This window comes from Lontra canadensis, unplaced genomic scaffold (genome assembly GCF_010015895.1).
Source record: "Lontra canadensis isolate GAN:19392208 unplaced genomic scaffold, GSC_riverotter_1.0 scaffold14, whole genome shotgun sequence".
NCBI classification, from domain to species: Eukaryota; Metazoa; Chordata; class Mammalia; order Carnivora; family Mustelidae; genus Lontra; species Lontra canadensis.
In genome coordinates, this window is record NW_022631008.1 from 26,834,694 (window position 1) to 26,862,198 (window position 27,505).

The window sequence follows — 27,505 nt, forward strand, 5'->3', positions numbered from 1 at the left end:
CCGATGCGGGCCTCGATCCCAGGCCCTGAGACCATGACCTGAGCTGAAGGCAGAGGCTTAACCCAATGAGCCACGCAGGCACCCGCCATTATATATTTTTTAACTGAAAATTCAGGTTACTAAAATTGTGTGGAATACAATCACATTCTTGAGAAAAGAAAAGCTTATATTATCCAGAAAAACATACAGAAAAATGTATACCATACCATTCATAGTGTTCATCTATGAATTACTTTTTTTACTTAATTTTCTTTCCAGCTTTTAGATATAACTGACGTATAACATTGTATAAGTTTAAAGTATACAATGTGATGATTTATGTATGTATTAGGAAATGATTGCCATACATCTATAGTTAACACATCTATCATCTCATAGAGTATGTGTGTATGTGTGCTTATCTCTTTTTTCTAATTTTTCTTAAACATGTTCTATTTTAATGAAAAATTTTAATCTGGGGTGACTGGGTGGCTCAGTCAGTTGAGTGTCCAACTCTTGATTTCTGTTCAGGTCATGATCTCAGGGTTGTGGGATCAAGCCCCATGAGGGGGTTCCATGCTCAGCATGGAGTCTGCTTGTCCCTTCCCCTCTGCTCCTCTTCCTGCTAGTGCTGACTCTCTTTTTCAAATAAATAAATAAAAATCTTTAAAAATATAAAAATGAAAAATAAAATAATCTAATAAAAAATAAGGTTCTCCTGTTTTATATGTTTTATTTTGAAGGATTAAAGTAAAATAGCCCATCAAAGAACCCATTTCTCTTTTCTAAAACAATAAAGTTTATAACAACTCATTGTAAATGGGGAGGAAAATTCTAGCTCCCTACTAACCCTAACAAGATTAATCCTTTTCTCAAAACTAAGGTGACTATAATTTTTACTCAGTACCTACCTATTTGTTAATTTAATCTAAAGGGAAATTTAGCATGGAAATCCCCTTAATATATCTGGAGAATAATTAAACCAATACATGTTAGGGATTTTTACACATTATGGTTTAATTACCCCTCACAGCAACCACATGAGAGAGTAATTTATTGTCATACAAAATTTAACAGGTGGGGAAATTAAGGTTCAAAGTTATTACCAATATCTCAAAGCTAGAGAGTGCTAGCTCAAACTTGAGGGGTTCCAGTTCCAAGGTTTCCTGACACCACAGTTGTGCCTTTCATTTCTATATATATTTATTGAGAATCAGAAGCAAAAACACCTCAGTGAGAAGGGACATTCAAGTAGTTATTTAAGAAGGAATAAGCTGGGGCACCTGAGTGGCTCAGTGGGTTAAGCCTCTGCCTTCAGCTCAGGTCAAGGTCTCAGGGTCCTGGGATCGAGCCCCCCATCAGGCTCTCTCTGTTTGCTCCTCTGCCTACTTGTGATCTCTCTCTCTGTCAAGTAAATAAATAAAATCTTAAAAAAAAAAAGAAAGAAAGAAAAGAAGGAATAAGCTTTATTTAAATCATTTGGACTCAAAAGTACTTTGTTTATTCAAATACCTTTGTAATGGAAAATGTTTTTCTGATAAAAGTACTGAATTTATAACCCCAATAAACTAAACAAAGAAGTTTAGTTGGCCTAGAGCAAAGATCACATGTAAAATTTAGTATTACTAAATTCTGTTCTCATTTAAGTCCCAAATTTCTCTGTGGTGTGTAGCCATAATGTCATATGGCTCTACTTAAAAGCCCATCTTTATCCATCTAATTTTAAGCTTTATATGGACTTGAGGATCTACAAAATTTGTTTTGGTTAATTATGGAAAATCTTTATATAGTATGGGAGACAGTGACAGTTCACAAATTAATCATTAAGTACTTGGGTGATAGCTAAGCTTTGTTAAAAACAACAGGCCCAAATGGATTCACTTATGCTAAGCTGCCTATCACCCAACCTAGCTCTATTTAATTAGTTTAGGTTCTCCCAGAAATGGAAACTTGAACCAGTCAAGAATCTCTATTCAGCATTAGTTAGAGATAATCTGCCTGATAGACCCTGCCATGCCCTAAAGGAAAGTAACCTTGCCAAAACCAATCTGCATTTTTGTCTACTAGAACTTTCTTGTTCCCTCTCCATTCAGCCTCTAAAAGTCTTCATTTTGTACAGCTCCTAAGAGCTCCTTTCTATCTGCTAGATTGGATGCAGCCCAATTCATGAGTTGTTGAACACAGCCAATAAGATCTTTCAAATTTATTGGGTTGAATTTTGTTTTTTAACAGTTAAAAATGAATTCAAAGGTTTCTTTCTCCTTCACCACCTCAAAGTGAACTCTTCTTCCACAATGTGTCACAGATTATTATCAACTAGTTTCCCAAAAGCCACTCACAGTATGCTTTTCCTTTGCCTTCTGCTACACTAGAGAAGGCACTTGCTTACCACTTGGTTGGCACAGCCCCTTTTGTCTTTCAGCTTTTGCCTCTTCCCCTTGCTTCCTGCCTAGAACCCGGAATCAGTACCTGGAGATTCAAAACCATTTGACCATGTGTACAAAAACCACAAAACAAAGGGAAGGAGGTGGAGCTCTTGTAATATTATTGGCTAGCTGCACCACCACAGTACTCTCCAACTCTGGACTTTTTGATACAAAAGAAAACAAATGCCTTACTTAAGTACATTATTGATTGGTTTTTCTGTCACATGAAGCAACAACTGACAAAAAAACACACATTAGCATGTGTTCTTTCCAGAATGTAAAGGACGGCTAGATCTACCCCTCTTTCCAGCAGTTTGAAATTTTTTTTAATGCTTTTTGACCATTTCTATATGTAAAACACATCATACAGTTTTCTTCAACACACAAGTAGGAAAAATGTGGGTGCTAAGATTATATAAATACATAGTTTTCCAAGGGGAGAAAGATGCTTTTCATATGTCAAAAATATTTATTAACTATAAACTGGATAAACACTGGTGACACAGATAGAAGATGAACTACAATACCTAAGAAGCTAAAGAGAGATGTAAATTGTACAGCTGACCAGACCTTTATCTGAGTTTCAGGAAAAGTATATAGAAAAACAGCTCTAATTCCTATCAGGCTAAGACAGAAATGATTGCACCTATCAAACTGTGATAATGAACATTCAAAGCATGAAAAGCATTTGAGTTGGCTCAGAACATGGAAGAGTAGGCGGGTCCTAAGCTCCCTTAGTGCCACAGACACAACCAGGTAACACCAACACCAGCTTCAATAACCCAGAAAAACAACTAGAAGACTGGCAGAACAAACTCCACAACTAAAACTGGGGAAGAGGCCACATCAAAGAACATAGGAAGGGCGAAGACACAGTCTGGGAGTAAAACAGACCTTGGTCATCCTTGATGGGGAGACAGATGGTGGCACGGAGAGAGGCGTAAAAATAAGGCTTTCACACTAATGAGGAGGACAAATGCCCACATTTGCCTTTGAAAGCAAGAAGGGCCAAATTTCATTAGTTCTTACAACAGTAGAACTCAAAGCCTGGAATTTTAAAATCTGTGGGCTCCACTTTCGCAGAGCCTGGATGATGTGAGGAAGCAGAGTCCCCACCCATAAACAGACAGCAGACAAACAACCCATGCAGATACAGTATAAAACCAGTAATTTGAAAACTGCCAGGGGCAGACAGAAGGGAGAGTGATTTGCTCATCTCAGAGCATGGCCTAGAGAGATAGAGATCACAGGGAGTCCCCTCCAGGAACAAAGGAGCCAGCGGGTGCTATTTCCCTCCCTGACCCCAAAGCATAAACAGCCACCTGTGGGAACTAGCACAGTGCGGACACTCACTACTTACCTTGCTTACACCAAGCCTTGGCCCCCTGCGCATTAGTGGATCCACCAGTCCCAGGCATGCTCCCCTTACGCCTGGTGTTGTGTGCCCCTCCCCAAGAAAACCAGCACAAATTATGCCATCATCCCCTCTCCTGACCACCACCCATTGTAGGACCTCAGTTCTGGTTTCACCAGCACACTACCACACACCTTGTTAAAACACACCCCACTCATGCTAGGGACCAAACATTGCCCCCGATAGGCCAAAAGAGGCTCTGCAGACAACTGAACTGAAGGGAAAAAAGTCCGAGACTCAACAGCAAAGCACACACAACACACATAGGAGATATTCCTTGAAGTGGTAGGCCCTGGGGAACAGGGGACACCGTACTGCAGGGCACTACAGGACCTCTTCTTCATAAAGCTATTATCATTAAGAGCAAGAAAAGTAGCTGACTTTCCTAATACACAGAAACAGGCGCAGAAAGTCAGACAAAATGAGGAGACAGAAAAATACTTCCCAAATGAAGCAACAGAACCAAACCACAACGAGAGACCAAAGTGAAACAGATATAAGTAATATGTCTGATAAGAGAATTTAAAGTAACAATCATAAAGATACACACTGGACCAGTGTGTGTGGAGTGGAGGACATCAGTGAGATCCTTTTATAGAGATTAAAAAAGAACCAATCACAGATAAAGAACACAAGAAATGAAATTAAAAATACACTTGATGGAATAGCAGACTAGATAAACCAGAGGAACAAATTAACAACCTGGAAGACAGAGTAATGGAAAGTAACCAAGCTGAACAAAGGTCAGGGAAGAAAATTACGCAAATTGAGAATAGTCTTAAGGAACTCAGTGACTCCATCAAGCATAGTAACATTCACATTATTGGGATCTCAGAAGAAGAGACAGAAAAGGAGGCAGAAAATTTATTTGAAGAAATAATAGCTAAAAACTTCCCTAACTGGGGGAAGGACACAGATATCCAGACACAGAAGGCACAGAGATCACCCAAAAATTAAACCGAAGAAGTCCATATCAAGACATAGAGCAATTAAAATGGTAAAAAATAGCAATAGATGGGGCGCCTGGGTGTCTCAGTGGGTTAAAGCCTCTGCCTTCGGCTCAGGTCATGATCCCAGGGTCCTGGGATCGAGCCCCGCATCAGGCTCTCTGCTCAGAGGAGAGTCTGCTTCCTCCTATCTCTCTCTGCCTGCTTCTCTGCCTACTTGTGATCTCTGTCTGTCAAATAAATAAATAAAATCTTTGAAAAAAAAATAGCAATAGAGAAAAAAAATTTAATATACTACAGAGATCATGACCTGAGCTGAAAGCTGAGGCTTTAACCCATTGAGCCACTCAGGCGCCCCCAGAGAAAATTTTTTAAAGCAGCAAGAGAAAGGGGTGCCTGGGTGGCACAGTTGCTTGAGCATCTGACTCTTGCTTTTGGCTCCAGTTGTAGTCTTGGGTCATGAGATCGAGGCCAGAATCAAGATCTGTGCTCATCTGCTTGGGACTCTCTCTGCCTCGGCCCCTCCTCCCCCTGCTCTCTCTTGCTTTCATAAATAAATAAATAAATCTTTAAAAAAAAAAAAAAACAGCAAGAGAAAAGAAGACAGTTACATAAAAGGGAAACCACATAAAGCCATCAGCAGATTTTTCAGCAGAAACTTTGCAGGCCAAGAGAGAATGGCATGATATATTCAAAGTGCTGAAAGGGAAAAACCTGCACCCAGGAATACTCTATCCAGCAAGGCTATCATTCAGAATAGAAGGAAAGATAAAGAGTTTCTCAGACAAACAAAAACTAAAGGAGTTTATGATCACTAAACCAGCCCTACAAGAAACATTAAAGATGACTCTTTGAATGGAAAGGAATGACCATAAGTGAGAGTATGAATAGTAAAAAACACAAAAGCAGTAAAAATCACTGAAGGGATTCATAAAGTAAAAGGACACAAGGGGCACCAGGCTGGCTCAATCAGTAGACCATATGACTCTTGATCTTGGGATCATTTGTTCAAGCCCCATGGTGGGCACAGAGTTTACTTAAAAAAAAAAGCAAAAGAAGTATATAAAATACAACACCATATACCTAAAACATGATGGGGGGAGGAGTAAAGAATGGGTTTAAATTTAAGGAAACATCAGATTAGTATAGACTGCTAAATGCAGAAGATGTTGTATATAAACCTAATGGCAACCCCAAATCAAAAACCAGTAACAGACATGCAAAGAATAAAGAAAGGAATTCAAGTATATCACTAAGGAAAGCCAACAAACTATGAAAGAGAGCAAGAGAAAAAAGAACCAGAGAAAATCTATAGAAACAACGACAAAACAGTAACAAAATGGCAACACATGTCTATCAGCACTTTGTAAATAGACTAGCCACTCCAATCAAAAGAAATTGGGTGAGGGAATGGATAAAAAAGCAAGACCTATCTATATCCTGCCTACAAGAAACTCATTTCAGATTGAAAGACACCTGCAGATTGAAAGTGACGGGATGGAGAAACATTTATCATGCAAGTAGATATCAAAAGAAAGCCAGGGTACCAACATTAATACTGGACAAAATAGGCTTTAAAACAAAGACTGTAACAAGAGACAAAGAAGGACACTATATAACACTAAAGACAACAACACAACAAGAGGATATAACAATTGTAAATTTTTATGCACCCAACGTGGGAACAACCAAATACATAACACAGTTAATAACAAATAAAGGAAATAATCCATAGTAATACAATAATAGCAGGGGATGTTAACACCCCATTTACAATGATGAACAGATCACCCAAACAGAAAATCAACAAGGTAACAGTGGCATTGTACATGTGCTGCCAAAGCGAGCAAAAGGAAACAGTGGCTTTGAATGACACACTGCACCAGATGGATTTAACAGACATATTCAGAACATCCCATCCTAAAACAGCGGAATACACATTCTTTTCAAATGCACATGGAACATTCTCCAGAATAGAGAACATATTAGGCTGCAAAACAAGTCTCAACAAATTTTTAAAAAATCAAAGTCATACCATGCATCTTTCCTGATCACAATGCTATGAAAGTAGAAATCAACCAGAAGAAAAAACCTGGAAAAACCACAAATAACATGGAAGTTAAATAACATGCTACTACACAATGAATGGGTCAACCAAGAAATCAAAGAAGAAATCAAAATTTATATGGAAACAAATAAAAATGATAACACAACAGTCTAAAATCTTTGGGATACAAGTGGTTGCAAGTGGGTAGTTTACAGCAATGCAGACCTACCTCAAAAAACAACAAAAATCAAATAACATAACCTTCACTTAAACAAGATACAAAAATAAGAACAAATAATTAATCTTTAACAAAGGAGGAATTGTATAATGGAAAAAGTCTCTTCAACAAATGGTTTTTGGAAAACTGGACAGCAACATGCAAAAGAATGAAACTGAACCATTCTTTCACCATACACAAAAATAAACTCAAAATGGATTAGACCTAAATGTGAGACCTGAAACTATAAAAATCCTTGAACACAGGTAGTAATTTTTCTGACATCAGCTACAGGAACATTTTTCTAGCTCTGTTTCCTAAGGCAAGGAAAATAGCAAAAATAAACTATCAAGACTAAAAATAAAAATTTTCTATACAGCAAAGGAAACAATCAACAAAACTAAAAGACAACCTACTGAACGGGAGAAGATATTTGCAAATAATATATCCAAAAAAGGGTTAGTACCCAAAGTATATAAAGAACTAATGTTACTCAATACACAAAACACAAATAACCTAATTAAGAAATGGGCAGAAGATATGAATAGACATTTCCACAAAGACATACAGATGGCCAATAGATACACAAAAAGATTTTCAACATCACTTATCAGAGAAATGCAACTCAAAACTAAAATGAGATAACACCTCACACCTAGCAGAAGGACTAAGAACAAAAACACAAGTAACAACAAGTGTCAGTGAGGCTGTGGAGAAAAAGGAACCCTCTTCCACTGTTGGTGGGAACGCAAACCAGTGCAGCTACTATGTAAAACAATACGGAGGTTCCTCAGAAAATTAAAAATAGAATCATCCTACAATCCAGTGATCACACTACTGTGTATTTACCAAAAAAATACAAAAACACTAATTCAAAGGGATACGTGCAACCTTATGTTTAGTGCAGCATTATTTACAATAGCCAAACTATGGAAGCAACTCAGGTGTCCATCAGTAGATAAATGGATAAAGAAGATGAGGTACACATGCACACACATACACAGAGAGAGTATTATTCAGCCATAAAAAAGAATGAACTCTTGCCATTTGCAACAACATGGATAGAGCTAGGGAGTACAGTGCTAAGCAAAATAAGTCAGTCAGAGAAAGATGAATACCATATTATCTTATCTTACTCATATGAGGAATTAAAGAAACAAAACAAACAAGCAAAGAAAAAAGAAAGACAAACCAAGAAACAGACTTTAAAGTTTTTATTTTAATTCCAGTTAGTTAACATACAGTGTTCTATTAGTTTCAAGTGTACAATGTAGTGATTGAACAATTCCAGTGCTCATCACACTTCTTAATCCCCATCACCTATCGAAATAGATTCTTAACTACAGAGAACAACTGATGGTTCCCAGAGAAGAGGCAGGTAGGAGGATGGGGAAAATAGAAGATGGAGATTAAAGAGTACACTTATGATGAAAAACTAAAATGATTTTTAAAAAAAGAAAAAAGAATCTTTAGAGCTACTGAAGATGAGAAAAGAGGGGCACATGTATACTGTATGTGATGGTGAATGAAACTACATAGGAAAAGCAATTAGGAAATATCTATTAAGAGCCTTAAAATGATTAATATACTTTGACACAATGAATTTCTTTATAAGACTACTGTAAGAAAGAATCAGATATATGAACCAAAATTTACATACTAAAACATCTATTAGTCTTATCTGTAATATCAAAATACTGGAAAGAACTTAAATGTTCAATAATTAGAAAGAGTTAACTAAAGCATTACAAATCCACATGATAGAAGAATATAGACATCAATTATAAATCAACTTTTCAAAAGAAATTTAATAATATGGATAAACATTCTTTACATCTTAAATAAGAGGATCCCAAACAACTTATACAATCTTAGTTATCTTACTAAGTTGTTCATGACGCCTCTAGGTCAAGAGATACCTAATAATTCCAGAATGCAGGTTCCTCAAAAAGGTAAAAATAGAAGCATATGATCCAGAAATTCCATTTATTGGTATATAGCCAAAAGAAATGAATCACTATCTCAAAATTGAATTGGTAAACACAGCAGCATTATTTACAATAGTCAAGACATGGAAACAACCTAAGTATCCATTGGTGGATAAATGGATAAAGAAAACATGGTATGTATATACAATGGAATATTTTTTATTCAGCCATAAAAAAAGAAAGAATCCTGCCATTTGTGACAATACAAATGGACCTTGAGAGTATCATGCCAAGTAAAATAAGTCCGAGCGGGGCACCTGGGTGGCTCAGTTGGTTAAGCGACTGCCTTTGGCTCAGGTTGTGATCCCGCAGTGCCAGGATCAAGTCCCTCAACAGGCTCCCTGCATGGCAGGGAGTCTGCTTCTCCCTCTGACTTCTCTCCTCTCATGCTCGCTCTCTCTCTCTCTCCCAAATAAATAAATAAAATCTTTTAAAAAATAAAATAAGTCATAGAAAGGCAAACACTTTATCATCTCACTTTTATGTGGAAACTTTAAAAACTAAAATAGAAACAGAGAACATATTGGTGGTTACAGGAGTGAGAAGGTGGAGAAGAAAATTAAAAGTAGTCAAAAGGTATAAATTTCCAGCTATGCGATAAATAAGTTGTAGGGATGTAATGTACAGCCTGATGACTATACTTAACAATACTGTATTGTATACTTGACAGCTACTAAGAGAGAAAATCTTAAACGTTCTCATCACATGAAAAAAAAAATTGTAACTATGAAGCAGTGGATATTAACTAAACTTAAGATAATCATTTCACAACATATACATGTATCAAATCATTATGCTGTACAACTTAAATACAGTGTTGTATGTCAATCACATCTCAATAAAACTGAGAGGGAAAATGAGAAACCCAGAATGAGAGAACTACTTTACACCCACTAGAATGGCTAACAAACAGAAAATAGCAAGTGTTGGTGAGGATATGAAGAAATCAGAACCCTTATATACTATAGATGGGAATATAAAATGGCACCACTACTGCAGAAAACATTTGGCAGCTCCTCAAAAAAGTTAAATATAGAATTACCATTTGACCCAGCAATTACACTCCAAGAGAACTGAAAACATGCTAAAACAAAAACTTCAGGGGCGCCTGGATGGCTCAGTGGGTTAAGCCTCTGCCTTCGGCTCAGGTCATGATCTCAGAGTCCTGGGATCAAGCCCCACATCAGGCTCCCTGCTCAGCGGGGAGCCTGCTTCTCCCTCTCTCTCTGCCTGCCTCTCTGCTCCTCGTGAGCTCTCTCTTTCTCTGAAATAAATAAATAAAATCTTAAGGAAAAAAAAAAAAACTTCACAAATGTTCATAATAGCATTACTCACAATAGCCAAAATGTGGAAAACCACCCAAATTTCTGAGTGGATAAATGGACAAACAAAATGTGGTACATCTACACAATAGAATATTATTCAGCCATCAAAAAGTACTGAAGTACTGATATTCATCACAATATGGACAAACCTTGAAAATATGCTAGGGGCACTTGGGTGGCTCAGTCAGTTAAGCGTCCAACTCTTATTCCAGCTCAGGTCATGATCTCAGGGCTGTGGACTCAAGCCCTGTTTCCTGTGGCTGGCTCCACGCTCAGCAGGGAGTCTGCAGGAGATTTTCTCCCTCTGCCCTCCCCCCACACATGCATGTGCTCTCTCAAATAATAAACAAATAAATCTTTTTTTAAAAAAGAAAAGAGAAAGAAAATATTATGCTAAGTAAAAGAAGCCAGCCACAAAAAACTCCACGGTGTATGATTCCATTTACATGAGATATCTACGATCGGCAAATCCATAGCAGAAAGCAGTTAGTGGTTACCAGTATCCAGGGGAGGGGAAATCTGAGTGATTGCTTAACAGGCAGGCATGGATTTCCTTTTGCTGTAACAAAAATGTTCTAGAACTATCTTAACTTCTTTAGTAAGGAACAAAGTAGTGGTAGTGGTTGCACAATGTTACAAATGTACTATATAACTCACTGAACTGTAAAACTTTGAAATGATGAACTTTATGTTCATCAATCAAAATTTTTATTGTATCCTTATGAGATGACAGAATTAACTAAACCTATTACGGTAAATCATTTCACAATATATATAAATAAAACCATTGTACTACACACCTTACCATTATGTTAAACATCTTTTTTTGGGGCGCCTGGGTGGCTCAGTGGGTAAGCCTCTGCCTTCGGCTCAGGTCATGATCTCAGGGTCCTGGGATCGAGCCCCGCATCGGGCTCTCTGCTCAGAGGGAAGCCTGCTTCCTCCTTTCTCTCTCTCTGCCTACTTGTGATCTCTGTTTGTCAAATAAATAAATGAAATCTTTAAAAAATAAATAAATAAATAAACATCTTTTTTTTTTAAGTTTTCTTTATTTAATTAATCTTTATACCCAACGTGCAGCTCAAACTCATGACCCCAAAATCTAAAGTTTCTGGGCTGCCTGGGAGGCTCAGTTAGTTAAGCGTCTGCCTTCAGCTCAGGCCTCAATCCCAGGGTCCTGGGATCGAGTACCGCATTGGGCTCCTTGCTCAGCAGGGAGCCTGCATCTTCCTCTGCCTGCTGCTCCCCCTGCTTATGTGCTCTCTCTCTCTCTCTCTAATGAATAAAATCTTTTAAAAAGTTAAAAATTTAAAAATTAAAAATAAGGGTATTTGCCTTTTTCCCATTAGTTATACATACTCTACAGTTTAATGTTTTACCATTTTTAAATAGGTAATATAAATATAGTAAAATAAATACATGGATATTTTTCATATAACGCGAGAGTATACACTTTTCTCAAAAAGTCTTCCTCTCTGGGGCGCCTGGGTGGCTCAGTGGGTTTAGCCTCTGCCTTCAGCTCGGGTCATGATCTCAGGGTTCTGGGATCGAGCCCCGCATCAGGCTCTCTGCTCGGCGAGGAGCCTGCTTCCCCTTCTCTCTCTGCCTGCCTCTCTGCCTACTTGTGATCTCTCTCTCTCTGTGTCAAATAAATAAATAAATAAATAAATAAATAAAAAGTCTTCCTCTCAACCCTATTTTTCTTCCTGTAGACAATCACAATTAGCAATTTGTTATGATACTTCCAGTCTCAGTTTTTGCAGCCTGAGATTACATCTCATTTAACCTTGTGTACTCATTACCTATGGCACAATACTTGGCTCAAGGAAAGGAATCAAATGATAAATACTAAACAAGGGATAAATGAATGGATACCAGAAAAATAAAGACAGATGAAAAGAGATAATGGACAGAAGAAAGGCAGGTGGAGGATGGATGGATGGAAATTTGGACAGAGGTAGGTTGATGTGAACAGATGGATGTTGTTGAGAATTTACTATTATATTAAAGTGACAGTAAAACCAATATAATTTCTAATATGTGAAAACAAAGGGGGCACCTGTCAGTTAAGTGGCTGCCTTTGGATCAGGTTACAATTCCAGGATCCTGGGACTGAACTCCACATAGGGCTCCCTGCTCAGTGGGAAGCCTGCTTCTCCCTCTCCATCTGTCCCCCAGCTTGTACTCTCTCTCTCTCACACTCTATTTGAAATAATAAACTATTTTTTTAAAAAAGCATTAAGAAAAACAGAAAAATGTTTCCATTATCTTGGTCTAACACTCAGATTATAAGAAAAATATAAAAGAGAAAAGCTAAAAACAGCACATGGTTGGGGCGCCTGGGTGGCTCAGTGAGTTGAAGTGTCTGCCTTTGGCTCAGGTCATGATCTCAGAGTCCTGGGATCAAGCCCCACATCGGGCTCTCTGCTCGGCGGGGAGCCTGCTTCCCTCTCTCTCTCTGCCTGCCTCTCTACCTAACTGTGATCTCTGTCTGTCAAATAAATAAATAAAAATCTTTTAAAAAATTAAAAAATAAAAACAGCACATGGTACATGCAAAAAAAAATTACTTAAGAAACACTAGAAACAAGCTAAATATTAATAAGGAATTTATTTACTTTATTAAACCAATGCCCTATTAAGCTCAAGCAGTCAGACTCAGACCGAATAAAAGAATAGCAACCCCCACCAAAGACCAAATTGGTAATCTAAAAGATTAAATAGAGGAAATCTTCCAGAATATAGAGAGAAAAAAAAGAATTGCAATTTTTGAAAATGAATTTAAGATAGGGCCTAAGAGGTCAACATTTGTTAATAAGTATATCTGAAGAAGAGAACAAGAAAGGCAACAGAGGGAGAAGAAAAAAATACTCAAATAAGTAACAGGAAATAAAAATTGCCCTAAACCAGGGCACCTGGGTGGCTCAGTGGGTTAAGCCTCTGCCTTCAGCTCAGGTCATGATCTCAGGGTCCTGGGATCGAGTCCCACATCGGGCTCTCTGCTCCACAGGGAGCCTGCTTCCTCCTCTCTCTCTCTCTGCTTGCCTCTCTGTCCACTTGTGATCTCTCTCTGTCAAATAAATAAAATCCTAAAAAAAAAAAAAAAAACCTACATTTTCTAGACAGAACTTTGGTGAAATTTTAGAATGCCTAGATAAAATGAAAAATCCTAGAACATTCCAAAGAGGAAAAAGCAAGCTTCCAATAAAGAAATTCCCATGAGCAACAAGAAATACCAGAAGAACAGCAACAGTTTTGGATTCTAAGACAAAAATTATTCTTAATATAGAACTCTATATTCAGCCAAACTATTAATCAAGTATGAGTATAAAATACATTATCAGACATACAAGAACTCAGAATATGTACACATCCTATACAAAAAAGCTACTCTATGGGGCACCTGGGTGGCTCAGTTGGTTGGACGACTTCCTTCGGCTCAGGTCATGATCCCGGAGTTACCGGATCGAGTCCCACATCGGGCTCCCAGCTCCATGGGGAGTCTGCTTCTCCCTCTGACTTCTCCTTGCTCATGCTCTCTCTCACTGTCTCTTTCTCAAATAAATAAATAAAATCTTAAAAAAAAAAAAAAAGCTACTCTAAAAGATGTCCTCAACTGAACCAAAACAAGGAATCCAAGAAAAATCACAAATGAGATGTAAAGAAATGCTATTAGCTAAGTACGCTCCAGAATATTTGAAGAAAAGGCAGAATAACTTAAGAAAACTTATTAGAGGCCTTAATACCTGGAAGTCTGTTTTATTATTTTTTAAAGATTTTATTTATTTATTTGACAGAGAGAGATCACAAGTAGACAGAGAGGCAGGCAGAGAGAGAGGAAGGGAAGCAGGCTCCCTGCCGAGCAGAGAGCCCGATGTGGGACTCGATCCCAGGACCCTGAGATCATGACCTGAGCCAAAGGCAGCGGGGCTTCACCCAGGCGCCCTGGAAGTCTGTTTTAAACAGCAATTACTTAATGCACAGATTACTTTTCCTTCTCCATGGGTCTTAATATACTAATTCATCCCACAATAATTTCATAATCACAGTATTTTAAGGCTATTATATGGTTTTCAGTGTTCCCTCTTTAGAATCAACTCACAGGGACACCTGGGTGGCTCAGTTGGATAAGTGGCTGCCTTTGGCTCAGGTCATGATCCCAGGGTCCTGGGATCGAGCCCCACCTCGGGATCCCTGCTCAGCGGGGAACCTGCTTCTCTCTCTGCCTCTGCCTACCACTCTGCCTGCTTGTGCGCTCTCGCTCTCTCTCTCTCTGACAAATAAATAAATAAAATCTTAAAAAAAAAAAAAAAAAAGAATATACTCATAGACAAAAAGCAGGATGCTAGGGACGCCTGGGTGGCTCAGTTGGTTAGACAACTGCCTTCGGCTCAGGTCATGATCCCGGAGTCCCGGGATCAAGTCCCACATCGGGCTCCCAGCTCCACGGGGAGTCTGCTTCTCTCTCTGACCTTCTCCTCACTCATGCTCTCTCTCACTGTCTCTCTCTCAAATAAATAAATAAAATCTTTAAAAAAAAAAAAAAGCAGGATGCTATAAAAATTATACTTTAAATATAGGCAGATGGAGAAAAAAGGTAGGAGAAATATATTACTTTCCTTAATATTCACATCAGGAAGATCACAAATATCTAAACTGACAAGTGAAGAAAAAAAATTTATGATCTAGAGTCATAAAAGTATTCACTACAAAAATTCTAAAATAACAAAGGTAACAAATTTGAACATTGAGATGGGAAAGGGGAAAACGGGAGGTAATAAGACTTCACAAAATTGTTCAGCTTCCTAATGGAAAATCAACAAAAAACATCTAAAGTTGATAAATCAAGTAACAGAATTATAGTGGTGTCCAGGTGGCTCAGTCAGTTAAGCATCCGACTTCCAGCTCAGGTCATGAAGTCAGGGATCGAGATGGGATCAAGACAGGATGGAGCTCAGCTGCAAGTCTGCCTGTCCCCCTCCCTCTGCCCTACTCATGCTCTCTCTCTCTCCCAGTCTGTCTCTCAAATAAATAAATAAATAAATAGATTTTTAAAAAGGAAAGAAATGAAGAAAACACACAGGGTTAAATCCTCTAAGGAGGGTTTATTTCTCCATTAGAAAGACTCATATTAGAAATTAAAGCTATTTTTAAGGATACCAATTATTTGAGGACTTTACAGATTTTTCTCTTTCATCCATCACTTACTTTTGGATAAGAATTCAAACCCTCAATAAAAAACTACTGCTGCATACTTGTTTCCTGAATTACATCCTGTCTCCTCTCTTGAGATTCTCTTTCATCCTGCACAATGCAAGCTCAAAAGGGCTATTACAGGAAGTGTTGAACTATCAGCTATTTATAAGTGGACAAAATCCTCAAATAGCTTTGTCAGTTACTTCTTTACGGTTCTAGACCTTAAAAACTACCTGTTTTTAAAGAAACCGTCATGTTAATGACTCAAAACATTAAAATGCTCTCTGGGGAAAAAATATCTTGTCCCTACGTTTTGGGATTCAAAAGCAGCACTAACATTACACAGTCCCAGCATCACAAGATAACGAACAGGTTGATCTTCAAAAAAACACATTAACCAAATAGCCTTACTCTCATCACTTACCACCAAGAAAATTTCAAATTGTAATATATTGCCTTCAAGTCTTCTATACTGATGTCTAAACTTCACTGTGCTACATGAGCATTTTGCAAAACAAGCACACATAATACCACATATTAACTTTTTATCTAGCATATTCAGTCCAAACATAGTACACAAAAGTAAAAATCCTTGATTCATCAATACTGACATCCATTACATCAAAAAAACCTTTCCACAGGTCTACTTTTTTCCTATATGAAACTCGGGAGACATATCTTTCCCATGCTGCTAAAACAGTAACCTGCACTTCCTATAGCAAACTAATGATTTAAAACTCATTTTTAGGGCCACCTGGGTGGCTCAGGCATTAAGCGTCTGCCTTCTGCTCAGTTCATGATCCCAGAGTCCTCTGATGGAGCCCCGCATCAGGTTCCCCACTGGGCAGGAAGCCTGCTTCTCCTTCTCCCACCCCACCTGCTTGTGTTCCCTCTCTGTGTCTCTGTCAAATAAATAAATAAAACCTAAAAATAATAATTTTTAAAACCCTCATTTTTATTTATGAATAATTATTAATTCTTAAAGCCTTAATTATTTCTTTTCCTTATTCTCAGCCTTCTTATCCCCATTCTTTTGAGATTTAGATCTCATATATCAGCATGCTAGCAAATCATTTCAAGCCAGTACTTCCAAAGGTAAATAGCTTACAGAAATTTTAATTAGCTACATTAATATGCGCAAAAACTGTACCTACTAGGATATTCACTGTAAGATTAGTACTAGCAAAATACTGGAAACAGCCTAAATGTCTGACCATCAAGAGGGATGGTTAAATAAATTATGTAAGTCAATACAATGGAATAGTGAAACTATTAAGAGGAACTAGGCATCTCTGCATATCAGTTATGTAATGATCTTCAAATTATATTTGTTTAAAAAATAAACGTAAACTATTTATCATTAAATACACACAACCCCAAGAAAATCTAAGATGGAAAACCAAGAATGGCTGCCTGTAGAAAGGCAAAAGGGTGGGGAAAGGGAAGGCTTATATAGTACATTGTGTATCTTTTTATGCACATGCACTTACTACTTACTGAACACACACTTTTTCTTCTTTTTTTAACAAAACACTTTTTTGAAAAAGTGATCAGATATCCTTGCTTGTATTCACAAATTGACAGTTTTTCAGTTCAGGTATCAGTTTGCATTATCAAACTGTTTCAGCCTCAAAATCCTTCCTATAACTTGAAAGACATGAGCTTTTTCTTATTTCACTTGTCCACACCGTCATAAACACATTTTTATTAAATGGTCACCTCAGGGGCACCTGGCTGGCTCAGTCAGTGGAGCATGCAACTCTTGGTCTTGGGGTCGTGAATCTGAGCCCCACGCTGGGTGCAGAGATTACTTAAATTAAAAAAGTCACTTCATGGATTTGAAAATTGTGTTGCTAAGCCACTCATTCCAAAAATTCGAAACCTTCCCAGTCCAGTATCACAGGGAATGGCCATTTCTCAGCCTCAGTAATCACATCCCTTGAGCCACATGTGGCTAGTGGCTACTATACTGTAAAGCGCAGATGTATCTGCATCATTGCATGAAGTTCTATTGGACATCACTGCTCTAGACTAAGGATTGGTAAACTAAGCAGGGCAAACTACAGCCTCTAGACCAAAGTCAGCTGACCACCTGTTTTTGTAAACAAAGTTCTACTAGAACATAGCCATTCTAATTTAAATTCATTTACATATTATTTATGGATATTTCCACACCATAACAGCAGATTCAAGTACTTAAAACATGTATGTCTCACAAAGCCCAAAATATTTAGTATCTGCCTCTTTGGGAAAAAGTTTATCTGTCACTGCTCTAAACAATCAAATTTCATTGAAAAGAGCATTTATTTCCCTTGGGCTTCAGAAATAAAGTTCTGAAGGGTTGCACTGCATAAATGAAGAACCAATTAAACATAAACCAATGACCGTTTGATTTACTAAGTGCTAAAGATACTAAGTTTATTAACATAAACCCATCATCTCAATAAATTTACTAAAGTATGCTTAGATGCTGACATTTTCTAAGCATCTCTATAAAATAGCTAGTAAAAGCACAGAACAGGCACCAGGGGTTGCTTGATCAGTTAAGCTTCCAACTCTTGATTTTGTCTCAGGTCATGATCTCAGAGCCATGAGATCAAGCCCTTCAGGTTATTATTTATATTGATATCACACATCTAAGAACAAAGAAGAGCAGAATCACATCTAATGAATATACTTGGTGAGTAAGAGAAGGCTTCTAGAAGAAAAGCTATTTGAATTGAGTATTAAGGATGAGCAGGAGTATGCCAAGTTAATGGGAGTGAGGAGAAAAGGGACAGAGGAATGGCAGAGCAAAACCATTCTACTTTGAATGCAGGGAAGAAAAAATAAGATATGAAAAGGATTTACCAAGTCCTGGAAAATACGAATTCAATGCTACAGAAGCATGGCTTGAAGACTCTGGAATAAAGGAGGGAGTTGGTGGCAAGCATAAAGGCTGTAAAGACTAAAGACTTTACGATCTGAATGCAAATGGCTTTACATGCTGAAGTGAGGAACTAAGATTGGATGTGATGGTTTGAACCAGAGAGAATGCAGTTTTCCAAGATGTGACATGATTAATTTTATTTTGCAGAAAAAAAAACAAGTCAGGCAACTTGGATCTTGGGCTATCGGGAGGAAAGACTAAGATAATAGCAGAGACCAATCTGTCTACTGGGCAAATCAGAGATGGTGGACAAAAGTAAGACAGTGAGAATGGAGAAAAACCAGCTAAAGAGAATTACAGGCCTGCACTTATACTTTTTTTTAAATGTCAATGTGATCTCTTCCCTTTTCTGTATTTGTTGGTATAGATGTATCCTTTGCATGGATAAGGTTTATAGAATAAGACTGTCAAAACTGGAGGTAACGTGGCCTTTTTTGTTTTACCTCCTTTGGTATTAAGAAGGAAAACACATTAGAAAATGCAATAACTCAGTGACGAGATCTGGATTACTGTCTTGTAATTTGCTGTGAGGCTTGTCTCTGTTGTGAGACTATGGTCATGACAACCTCTAACAGGTCTGGTTTTCTCATTTGTAAGAAGAAATGAGACTAAATGATCTTAAAACTCTTGATAGCTTTCTAAAATATTATGATCATACTGCTACATCTTTAACCCCCATAGATCTCAAAAAAAAAAAAGGGAATGCAAATACTATCATCTATTTTAACTACAAACCAAATATGAAAAATCTATCAAAACCAAGCTGTTATGGCCATGCCTATGTGTGTCCACGTGTACCTAACAAATTTATTAGTGAAGGATTTCATGACCTACATTAAGACATGCAAGACACCAATTACTCATCTGTAACTTCATACATTAAGATACATAGTCACCAACTACTCATCTGAAACCCTAAGGCAAAACTGAAACTGTTGTCAGCCATTTCACTTTCAATTAACAAGTATCTTTCAGACATCTCCAAAAAGAAGCATTCTTTGATTGGAGTGGTTCAAAGACTAAATGAATGTCTGCAAAGTTGAATAGTAGTATTGTTGGGTACAACAGTTTTCAGACATAACACTATCCTATGGAATCAAGTTTGTTTGAACCTCTTATTGACAAAAGAACTTTTTAACAATATTCCTTTATCAATCAAAACAAAGTTTTTCAAATTTAAGAAATATGGTCTTGAGATTTGTAACCATAAACTGTTATATGTGACTTTTTACTGTTAAAACTATCACAAATTCTTGCTCATACTAAAAAATCTAGAAATATTCTGAACTTGTTTCTCAAGAATAACTTTAAACCTGATTTTATTTAAAAAGAATGGTTGGGTCAAAAGATTCTCTTCCTTCAAAACAACAACAAAAAAAAGAACAAAAAGAACAATTACCATTTTTATTGAAAGTGAAAAACCCAAATGTAATCTTTTATTCCCACTGTTATAAATTTATATAGTATAATTAACATAGCCTAAGTTAAAGTCATATTTCAATGACAATTTTCTAAGGTTTTTTAAACTGTAACATTAAACTACAAGCAGAGGCTTTTCTAGTCATGCTTCGTGCTACATTACTTCTTCCTGTGTTTCTCCAAAAGACCTGAATGATTTTTTGGTTATATACTACATTATATACATCAGAATAATTTCTCTGTAATGAACCCATGTGATTTTTTTCTTGCTCCCTAAAATAGCACTATACTTTTCTGAATTAAGCAAAATAAATTCTGTAAAGAGCTAAACTGTAATTGACCCTGATCAGAGTAAAATCCTTTACTATGGAAATGTATATCACAGTTTAGAACCACTACTAAAAACTTTCTATTCTTTCAAATCGCTGTTATCAATGAACATAAAACTAATCCCACCAACCCACAAGAGATTTGTGTTTACTGTAAGCCTCAAATCTCAACTAGATCCTTGGTCCAAGAAAACCTACCTTTATAATGATTTTTCTTACAAGTAATACAGTGATATCAACTAATGCTTTCAGATCCTACAGGTTTCTTTAAAATGTATATTTTGAAAATACACAATTGATCTTTTTCTATTAAAGAAACTTCAATAATTCTAATCAAACAAATTTCACTCAAGAAGAAACTGTAGTCGAATCAAGAACTTTATTAGAGGGGAAAATATTCAAATAGAACAATTGGAAGCAGGAATTAAATTATCTGTTTTCTGTTATAGTCCACGCTATCGAAATACAATTCAAAAGCAGACTTTTCAATTTTTCTCAAAAGTTGCCTAATAAAGGGAAGCTATTTTAACAAGAATGAAAATACATTTTAGAAATTCCAGATTAAATGGATTATAAAGTTAGCATGAGGAGTTTGAAAAACACCTTGTTACTTGTTTTGTAATGCCAATGTCCAGATAGGAAAACTAGATGTTCTCTCCCCAAGTATATGTGATAAGATTCCTACAGGGACACCAGTGAAACAAGTAAAGTTAATATTCCAAAAACAAAATACAAGTTAATTATAGTACCTCACATTCCAAGCTATGAATCCAAGGACACTTGGCAATTAACTAAATGAAAGTACTATGAGAAAAGTTTACAACTGAATACAATGGGGCCCGTTTAGTTATAAGACAAAAATTACTTGCAGTAACAATCCTTTACACGTGTATAGTACCTGGTGATTTCCACCATACTTTATGATAAAACAATTTGTAAAGTTGTGCTTTCTCGTTCTCTGTACGAAATTAGCACAGACTTTAACGACTTTCATCCTAGAGTTCATAAATCAACTGTATCAGAGTGCGCAGAACGGTAGGCAGCACTTCAAATCTTACTAATGTCATTATGGCTGATTCTCACTTTATCCAGAAATGTTCCCTTACAACCCTAAAACCTCTCTTTCATATAGTTTTTGAAATCTAAGTCTTTGAAATCTAAGGGGGACAGGTAGATAGACGTTTCTGGACTTCTAACTCTGGGGGAGGAGAATTCCTGCCAGGAAGGGCGGTGAAGAGACGATTGGTTCAAACCTATCCTTCGCAGGCAGGGAGCTGGTTCCACCTGTCCTACAGCACGAGCCCGTCTACCCTATAGGACAGAGGACAGGCGCTCTCAATACTTTATCCAGCTCGCCTTCTCCTAAGAGAACAATCAATAAAGGCTTCCTAAGAGGTCATTACGGTTCTCCCAAAACTCTCAGGAAAACAAAGATTCACATTCCGTTCTGGACAATCTAGGTGCTCGATAAAGCCCAGCACACAGTCATTTAGCCAGGAAATGGGAGTGGAGGACATCAGAATATCCAGGGGGCGGGAGGGATGATTTACCAGAGAACTAGGCGAACTCTTAAGTTCTGCGGGTAAAACTCGGTTAGTTTCCCAGGAGGTCCTACATTCGAGGGAAGGTGCGGAATTCGGAATGTGAAAAAGCGAAATCAGGGCAAATGAGGAGGGATCCAGAAGTCGCCGGGTCTAGGCAGGGACCGGGGGCTGCGCTGAGGTGCCAATGGGCTGGCTGGCCCCAAGGGCAGAGGTGCCCGGCGGGTCAGACCCGTGAGGCTGGCTAGGACCCCAGCGCTCGGCCGCGCGACCGGTTCCTCGGCTAGGTTTCAAACCGCCGCCCCCGGGAGGCGCTCAGCCGATTGGAAGTTCCACAACGACCGTCACCAGCCCAGGGCCAGAGCGGCAACTCCTCGGCAAAGCTCTCCCAGCCCTCCGCGTCTCCCCAAGAGACCAGACCCCACAAACTCCACCTCCAACCGAGGTCCCAACTCGAGTCCCGCCGCCAGCTCCATGCACGCGGAAGGCGCCCTCTGGGACGGGACCGACGCCCCCCGACTGGGCTGCGCCGCGGGAGTTCGAGGGGCGCGACGGGGCCGCGCGGGGGGGCGGGCAGCACCAGCGTCCCTCAGTGCGCGCTGGGACGCGGCCCCACGACCACCTCCGCCTCGCCCCTCCGGAACGGCCCGACCTGGCTCCGACCCACCCATCCCGCGCGGTCGCGGGCAGGGCGAGGACCCAAGCGAGCCTACTCCCCCCGCCCCTGCTCTTACCCATCTTTCCGCCTCGCCTTGTAGACGTGCCCGTAGGTGCCGCGTCCCACTTTGCACCCTTCGTACTCAAACAAATCCTCCACCCGCTCCCGCTCCGCCGCCAGCTTCGCCTTGAAATCATAATCCATTGTCTGCTTTCCCCATAGAGGCACCGGGACGCGGGGGCCGCCGCCGCTCAGTCCCTCCTCCTCCTCCCCCCGCGACCGCCGCTCCACTTCTCCAACAGCCGCCTCTCGGGCGCGCGCGCGCCGCCCGCCGCCCCGCGGTCCGCCTTCAGCAAGGGACTCCTCGGCGGCCGCGGCAGCCACCTCCTCCACCACCTCCTCCTCCTCCGCGGCGGCGGCTGCGGCGGCTCCCGCAGGCAGCCCCAGTCCCGCCTCCCCCCTTCATTTCCTTGTTTTGGAACCTGGTGGGCCGCGCCGCGGCTTCCTCGAGCTCATTAACGAACCATCCCGCCCACCCTGAGGTCGCGGGGGCTCCTGGGAAATGTAGTTCCGAAGGCTGCAAAAGAGGTTGAGTTTTGCCAGCCAAAGGAATACAGCACCCAGGTTGCTGTGGGCTGCCACAGCCCCGCCCCCACGAGGCGTGCACGCCTGCGTACTGGGGCCGCCCCCCCCCTCAGGTAGCGCCGGACTGCCAGTTCCTGTGAAGGTAGAAACCTCAAAGTTGCAGTATTCTTTCTGCGAGTCTGTGGGAGCTGGTGAAAAGAAGGCCCTTGTTCTGGTGTGAGGAAGGTACTCCACTATAACTGCTTCCAGGCGAGAAGGAGACTGGAAAGTATTTGGCAAGTGCTTTGCTCAGGAGTTTGCTCCAGCGGTTTGAGAGGCGAGGGCTGTGGTTAAGGCAGTTGTACTGCAGATTGTTTGTTTTTTGTGACAATTGGTCCGCCTGTTACCCCGCCCCCTCCCCTGTCCAGCCGCTCATTGGCTGAGACTGGAGAATGACGTCCTCGTTGGTGCGTGGGTATCCCCAGGCTTTGGCTTCTTTCCCGCTCCTGATTGGTAATGGGGTGTGCTCGGTTGTTTCTGATAGGTTAATCTTTTTCCTTTACGATGCAAAAACCGTATTTCAAAAGCTGAACCATCAGCGGTTTCCAAGTCCTAGCTTCGGTCTGAGGAGAACTTCTGAGACCTAGCAGCCAATCATCCTTTCCTCGCGCTCCAGTCTCCTCCTACCATATGCGGTTCCCACAGCCAAGCTTTGGCCATCTGTCTAAGGGCAGTTAAAGTGCCAGGAGTGGGGAGCCTGGGTGGCTCAGTGGGTTAAGCCTCTGCCCTCCGCTCAGATCATGATCTCAGGGTCCTGGGATCTGAGCCCGCTGGGGCTCTCTGCGGGGAGCCTGCTATTCCCCCCGCCCCCCCCCCGCCTGCTGCTCTGCCTACTTGTGATCTCTGTGTCAAATAAATAAAATCTTGAAGAAAAAAAAAAGAGTGCCAGGAGGATAGATCGTTTTAAAAACAATCATCAGGTTTGGATTTTAAAAAACTTTTTATGGTCTATGCATACTGATGACATTCTCCTAGAATGTTTAAGAACGTCTCCTTAAGGTGAACATGGATTCATTTAATTATTGCGTGCTTAACGTGTCAGATGCTTAGGATACAATCTTAAACATGATTGCTGCTAGGATAGGACTAATATACCGCTTTTAGTGGGAGCACAAAGGAAGAAATGGTCACTTTTATCTAAAGTGGTAAGGAGAGTTAATAGTGAGTGACCTGCCCGCTAGGTTTTGGGAGAAACCTGGAAAACTTGGGGTGGGGGGAGGGATGGAGATCGTTTATTTACTACAAGAGTAAATTTATTGGGAAACTTCTCAGATCTTGAAGCCAATCAAAAAGTATGTGAGTTTCTCTTATTTCCAGGAACCGTGATAAGTGCTGGAGATACCAGATGAAATTGGTCTTTTTCCATCCGGGGAACCAAAACCTATTGAAGAAATAAACATGCAGGCAAATAAAAACTAAACCCTGTGGGTACAAAGAGCAATGGTAGAATAGGAGGACTTCTAGAGGAGTCAGGCTAAGCTTGGGAGGTCAGTTTGACCCAAAATTTTAAGAACCTTATGTGAAAGGCAAGTGGGCAAAGAGCAGGAAATTATTTAAGGCAGGATGGCAAATACATATATCAAGAGAGAACATGATATATTCTGAGAAATGCAACTAGTTTGAATGTTACAGATTAAAGCAGGGAAAGGGGATATCTAAAAAGACGTTAGACAGGTAAGAGATCAGATTATGAAGAGCAATATATGTCAAGTAAGTTTTAGATTTCATCATTTTATAGGCAATAGGAAGCCATTAAAGACTCTTGAGCTAGAGAGTATTATCATCAGTGCTGTGTATTCAAAAACTCCTCCTGATGACAGTGTTCAAAATAGATTGGAAGAAGGTATGAGCTAGAGAGTATTATCATCAGTGCTGTGTATTCAAAAACTCCTCCTGATGACAGTGTTCAAAATAGATTGGAAGAAGGTAAGAACAGTAAAGCTATTGCCTCAAGGCTCCTGGCCGGCTTCCCAAGTTGGTAGAGCATGTGACTCTTGATTTTAGGGTCTTTTTTTTTTTTTTTTAATTTATTTGACAGATCACAAGTAGGCAGAGAGGCAGGCAGAGAGAGAGAGGAGGAGGAGGCAGGCTCCCTGCTGAGCAGAGAGCCCAATGCGGTGCTCGATCCCAGGACCCTGAGATCATGACCTGAGCCGAAGGCAGCAGCTTAACCCACTGAGCCACCCAGGAGCCCCTTGATTTTAGGGTCTTGAGTTCAAGCCCCATAGCATGAAGCCTATTTTAAAAAAGAAAAAAAAAGGAGGAAGGAGCTATTGCCTTAATACTTATAAAATACAGGGATAGATGGGCATAGATGAACCATAGATGGGCAGTGCTGATCATGAGAAAAAGACAGATACCAGAATCATTTATGAATCAAATTCAGCAGAATCTAGTGGTTAATTAAGTGTGGGTTTAAGGAAGAGAGAATAATCCAAAATGACTCCCAGGGTTTTGACTTTAACAATAAGGTAAATATGGGGCGCCTGGGTGGCTCAGTGGGTTGAAGCCTCTGCCTTTAGCTCAGGTCATGATCCCAGAGTCCTGGGATCGAGCCCCGTGTCGGGCTTCCTGCTCAGCGGGGAGCCTGCTTCCTCCTCTCTCTCTCTGCCTGCCTCTGCCTACTTATGATCTCTCTCTGTCAAATAAATAAATAAAATCTTAAAAAAAAATTTTTTTTTTAAAAAGAACAAGTAAACTGTTGAATATTTTTACCTGCTGACAAGATGTCTGGCCTAAATGTATAGATCTGAAAATCATCAGTGTAGAGTATGGAGAATATTTTTTGGTTGATTGAGAACATTTTTTGGTTGTTTTTTTTTTTAAGATTTTATTTATTTATTTGACAGAGAGAGAGACTACAGTAGGCAGAGAGGCAGGCAGAGAGAGAGAGGAAGAAGCAGGCTCCCCACTGAGCAGAGAGCCTGATGCGGGGCTCCATCCCAGGACCCTGAGATCATGACCTGAGCTGAAGGCAGAGGCTTTAACCCACTGAGCCACCCAGGCACCCCATTGGTTGATTCTTAACTATGGAATTTTGCATTCATTTTATCCTCAAAATATCCCTATTAAATTTCTTGATTTATTGTTATTTTACATATGAACAAACTGAGCTAGTAAATTAAAGAGACAAGGCTTAATGAGTATGTACTTGGGCGTATATGAAAAGTGGGAAAATGTGTAAAAAAATCAAATATAGATTATGAAAAAGTTAACTAAAAAAAAACGAAAGTTTTATCACACCCTGTGTTAATAAGGAAATGAGGAAATATTCTTCTACATTGCTAGTGAAAGTGCCCATTCACAAAATATATACCAGTATATACATTAGATTTTAATCTTGGCAGCATCTATCCAAATTACATAGTAGTTTCCAAAATAATAATAATAATAATAATACATAGTAGTACCACTCCTTGGGGTGGATGCTGTGATGTACGCCACAGAATGGATAAATAAACTATGGCACATCCATCAGTGGATTATTATGCAGCCCTAAAAATAATATGAAGGCCATGAGGTATTCCTCTCAGATCTTTCCATCCAGGGAGGCTCCATCTGCTAAGCCCTGATTCTACCACTGCCTTTGCAATGAGGCCGCACTCCCCGTGGACTGCTCCCAGCCGATGACTGAGCATAGCAGGATGTTCAGGCAGGTCCATTCCTGCAGGATGCAGGATTCCTCTGATGTGTGACTTTGTCTTAAGGAATCCCCAGGTTTAAGCCTGTCTGAAACTTTCTTAGAACTATGTTGCAGTCTGAGTCACTTGCTACCCTAAGCCTCCAAACTTCCCACCCGCCCCCCTTCATGGGGCTCAAATCAGCATCACTATCTGATTGTCTCCAGCTCCTTTTCCTCCCTCACAGGCATTTCCTCCAGTAAGTTTCTTGCATGTCTAATCCCATCTTGGCATCTGCTTTTGAGAACACTTTAACAATGAGGAAATTGTTTACGCACTGATATGAAAAGACCTCCAAGATATATTTTTAACTGAAAAAAAAAAAGCAAGGATCAGAAGAGTGTCTGTAATATGCTAAAATTTTCATACAAAAGGAAAAATATGTATTTGCTTATATATGCATAGACTGATCTCTATAAAGACCACAGGAAACCATTTGCTCAGGGAAGGTAAATGGCTTGAGAATCAGGGATAGGAAGGAAAATTTGTTCTGTATGCCTTTTTGAGTTTTGATTCATAAATGTTGCCTTTTCAGAAGGTGAATAAATATAATTTAAATGAAAAAAAAGTAGGGGCACCTGGAGGGTTCAGTCAGTTAAGTGGCTGACTCTTGATTTCAGCTCAGGTCATGCTCTGGTTTGTGAGATTGAGCCCCACCTGGAGGCCCATCTCAGACTCCCTGCTTGGTGGGAAGTCTGCTTGAGATTCTGTCTCCCTCTGCCCCTCCCCGCTCCCCCCATTTGTGCCTTTGTGTGTGTGTGTGTGTGTGTGTGTGCATACGCACACA

At 39.7% G+C, this 27,505-nt stretch overlaps 1 protein-coding gene across 4 annotated transcripts in view; it reads right to left on the reverse strand.

The window, feature by feature from the left end:
* The window catches only part of CDK19 (cyclin dependent kinase 19), a 163,878-nt gene extending 141,020 nt beyond the window's left edge, over positions 1-22,858 (reverse strand). For 2 of the 4 annotated variants that reach the window (XM_032858319.1, XM_032858318.1), the window contains exon 1: positions 22,491-22,858. In XM_032858319.1, coding sequence (XP_032714210.1) covers positions 22,491-22,618 — 128 coding nt within the window. In that variant the 5' untranslated portion in view covers positions 22,619-22,858. The remainder of the gene's footprint in view (positions 1-22,490) is intronic. The other 2 variants (XM_032858317.1, XM_032858316.1) reach the window with 2 other exon arrangements.
* Positions 22,859-27,505: the final 4,647 nt, after the last annotated feature.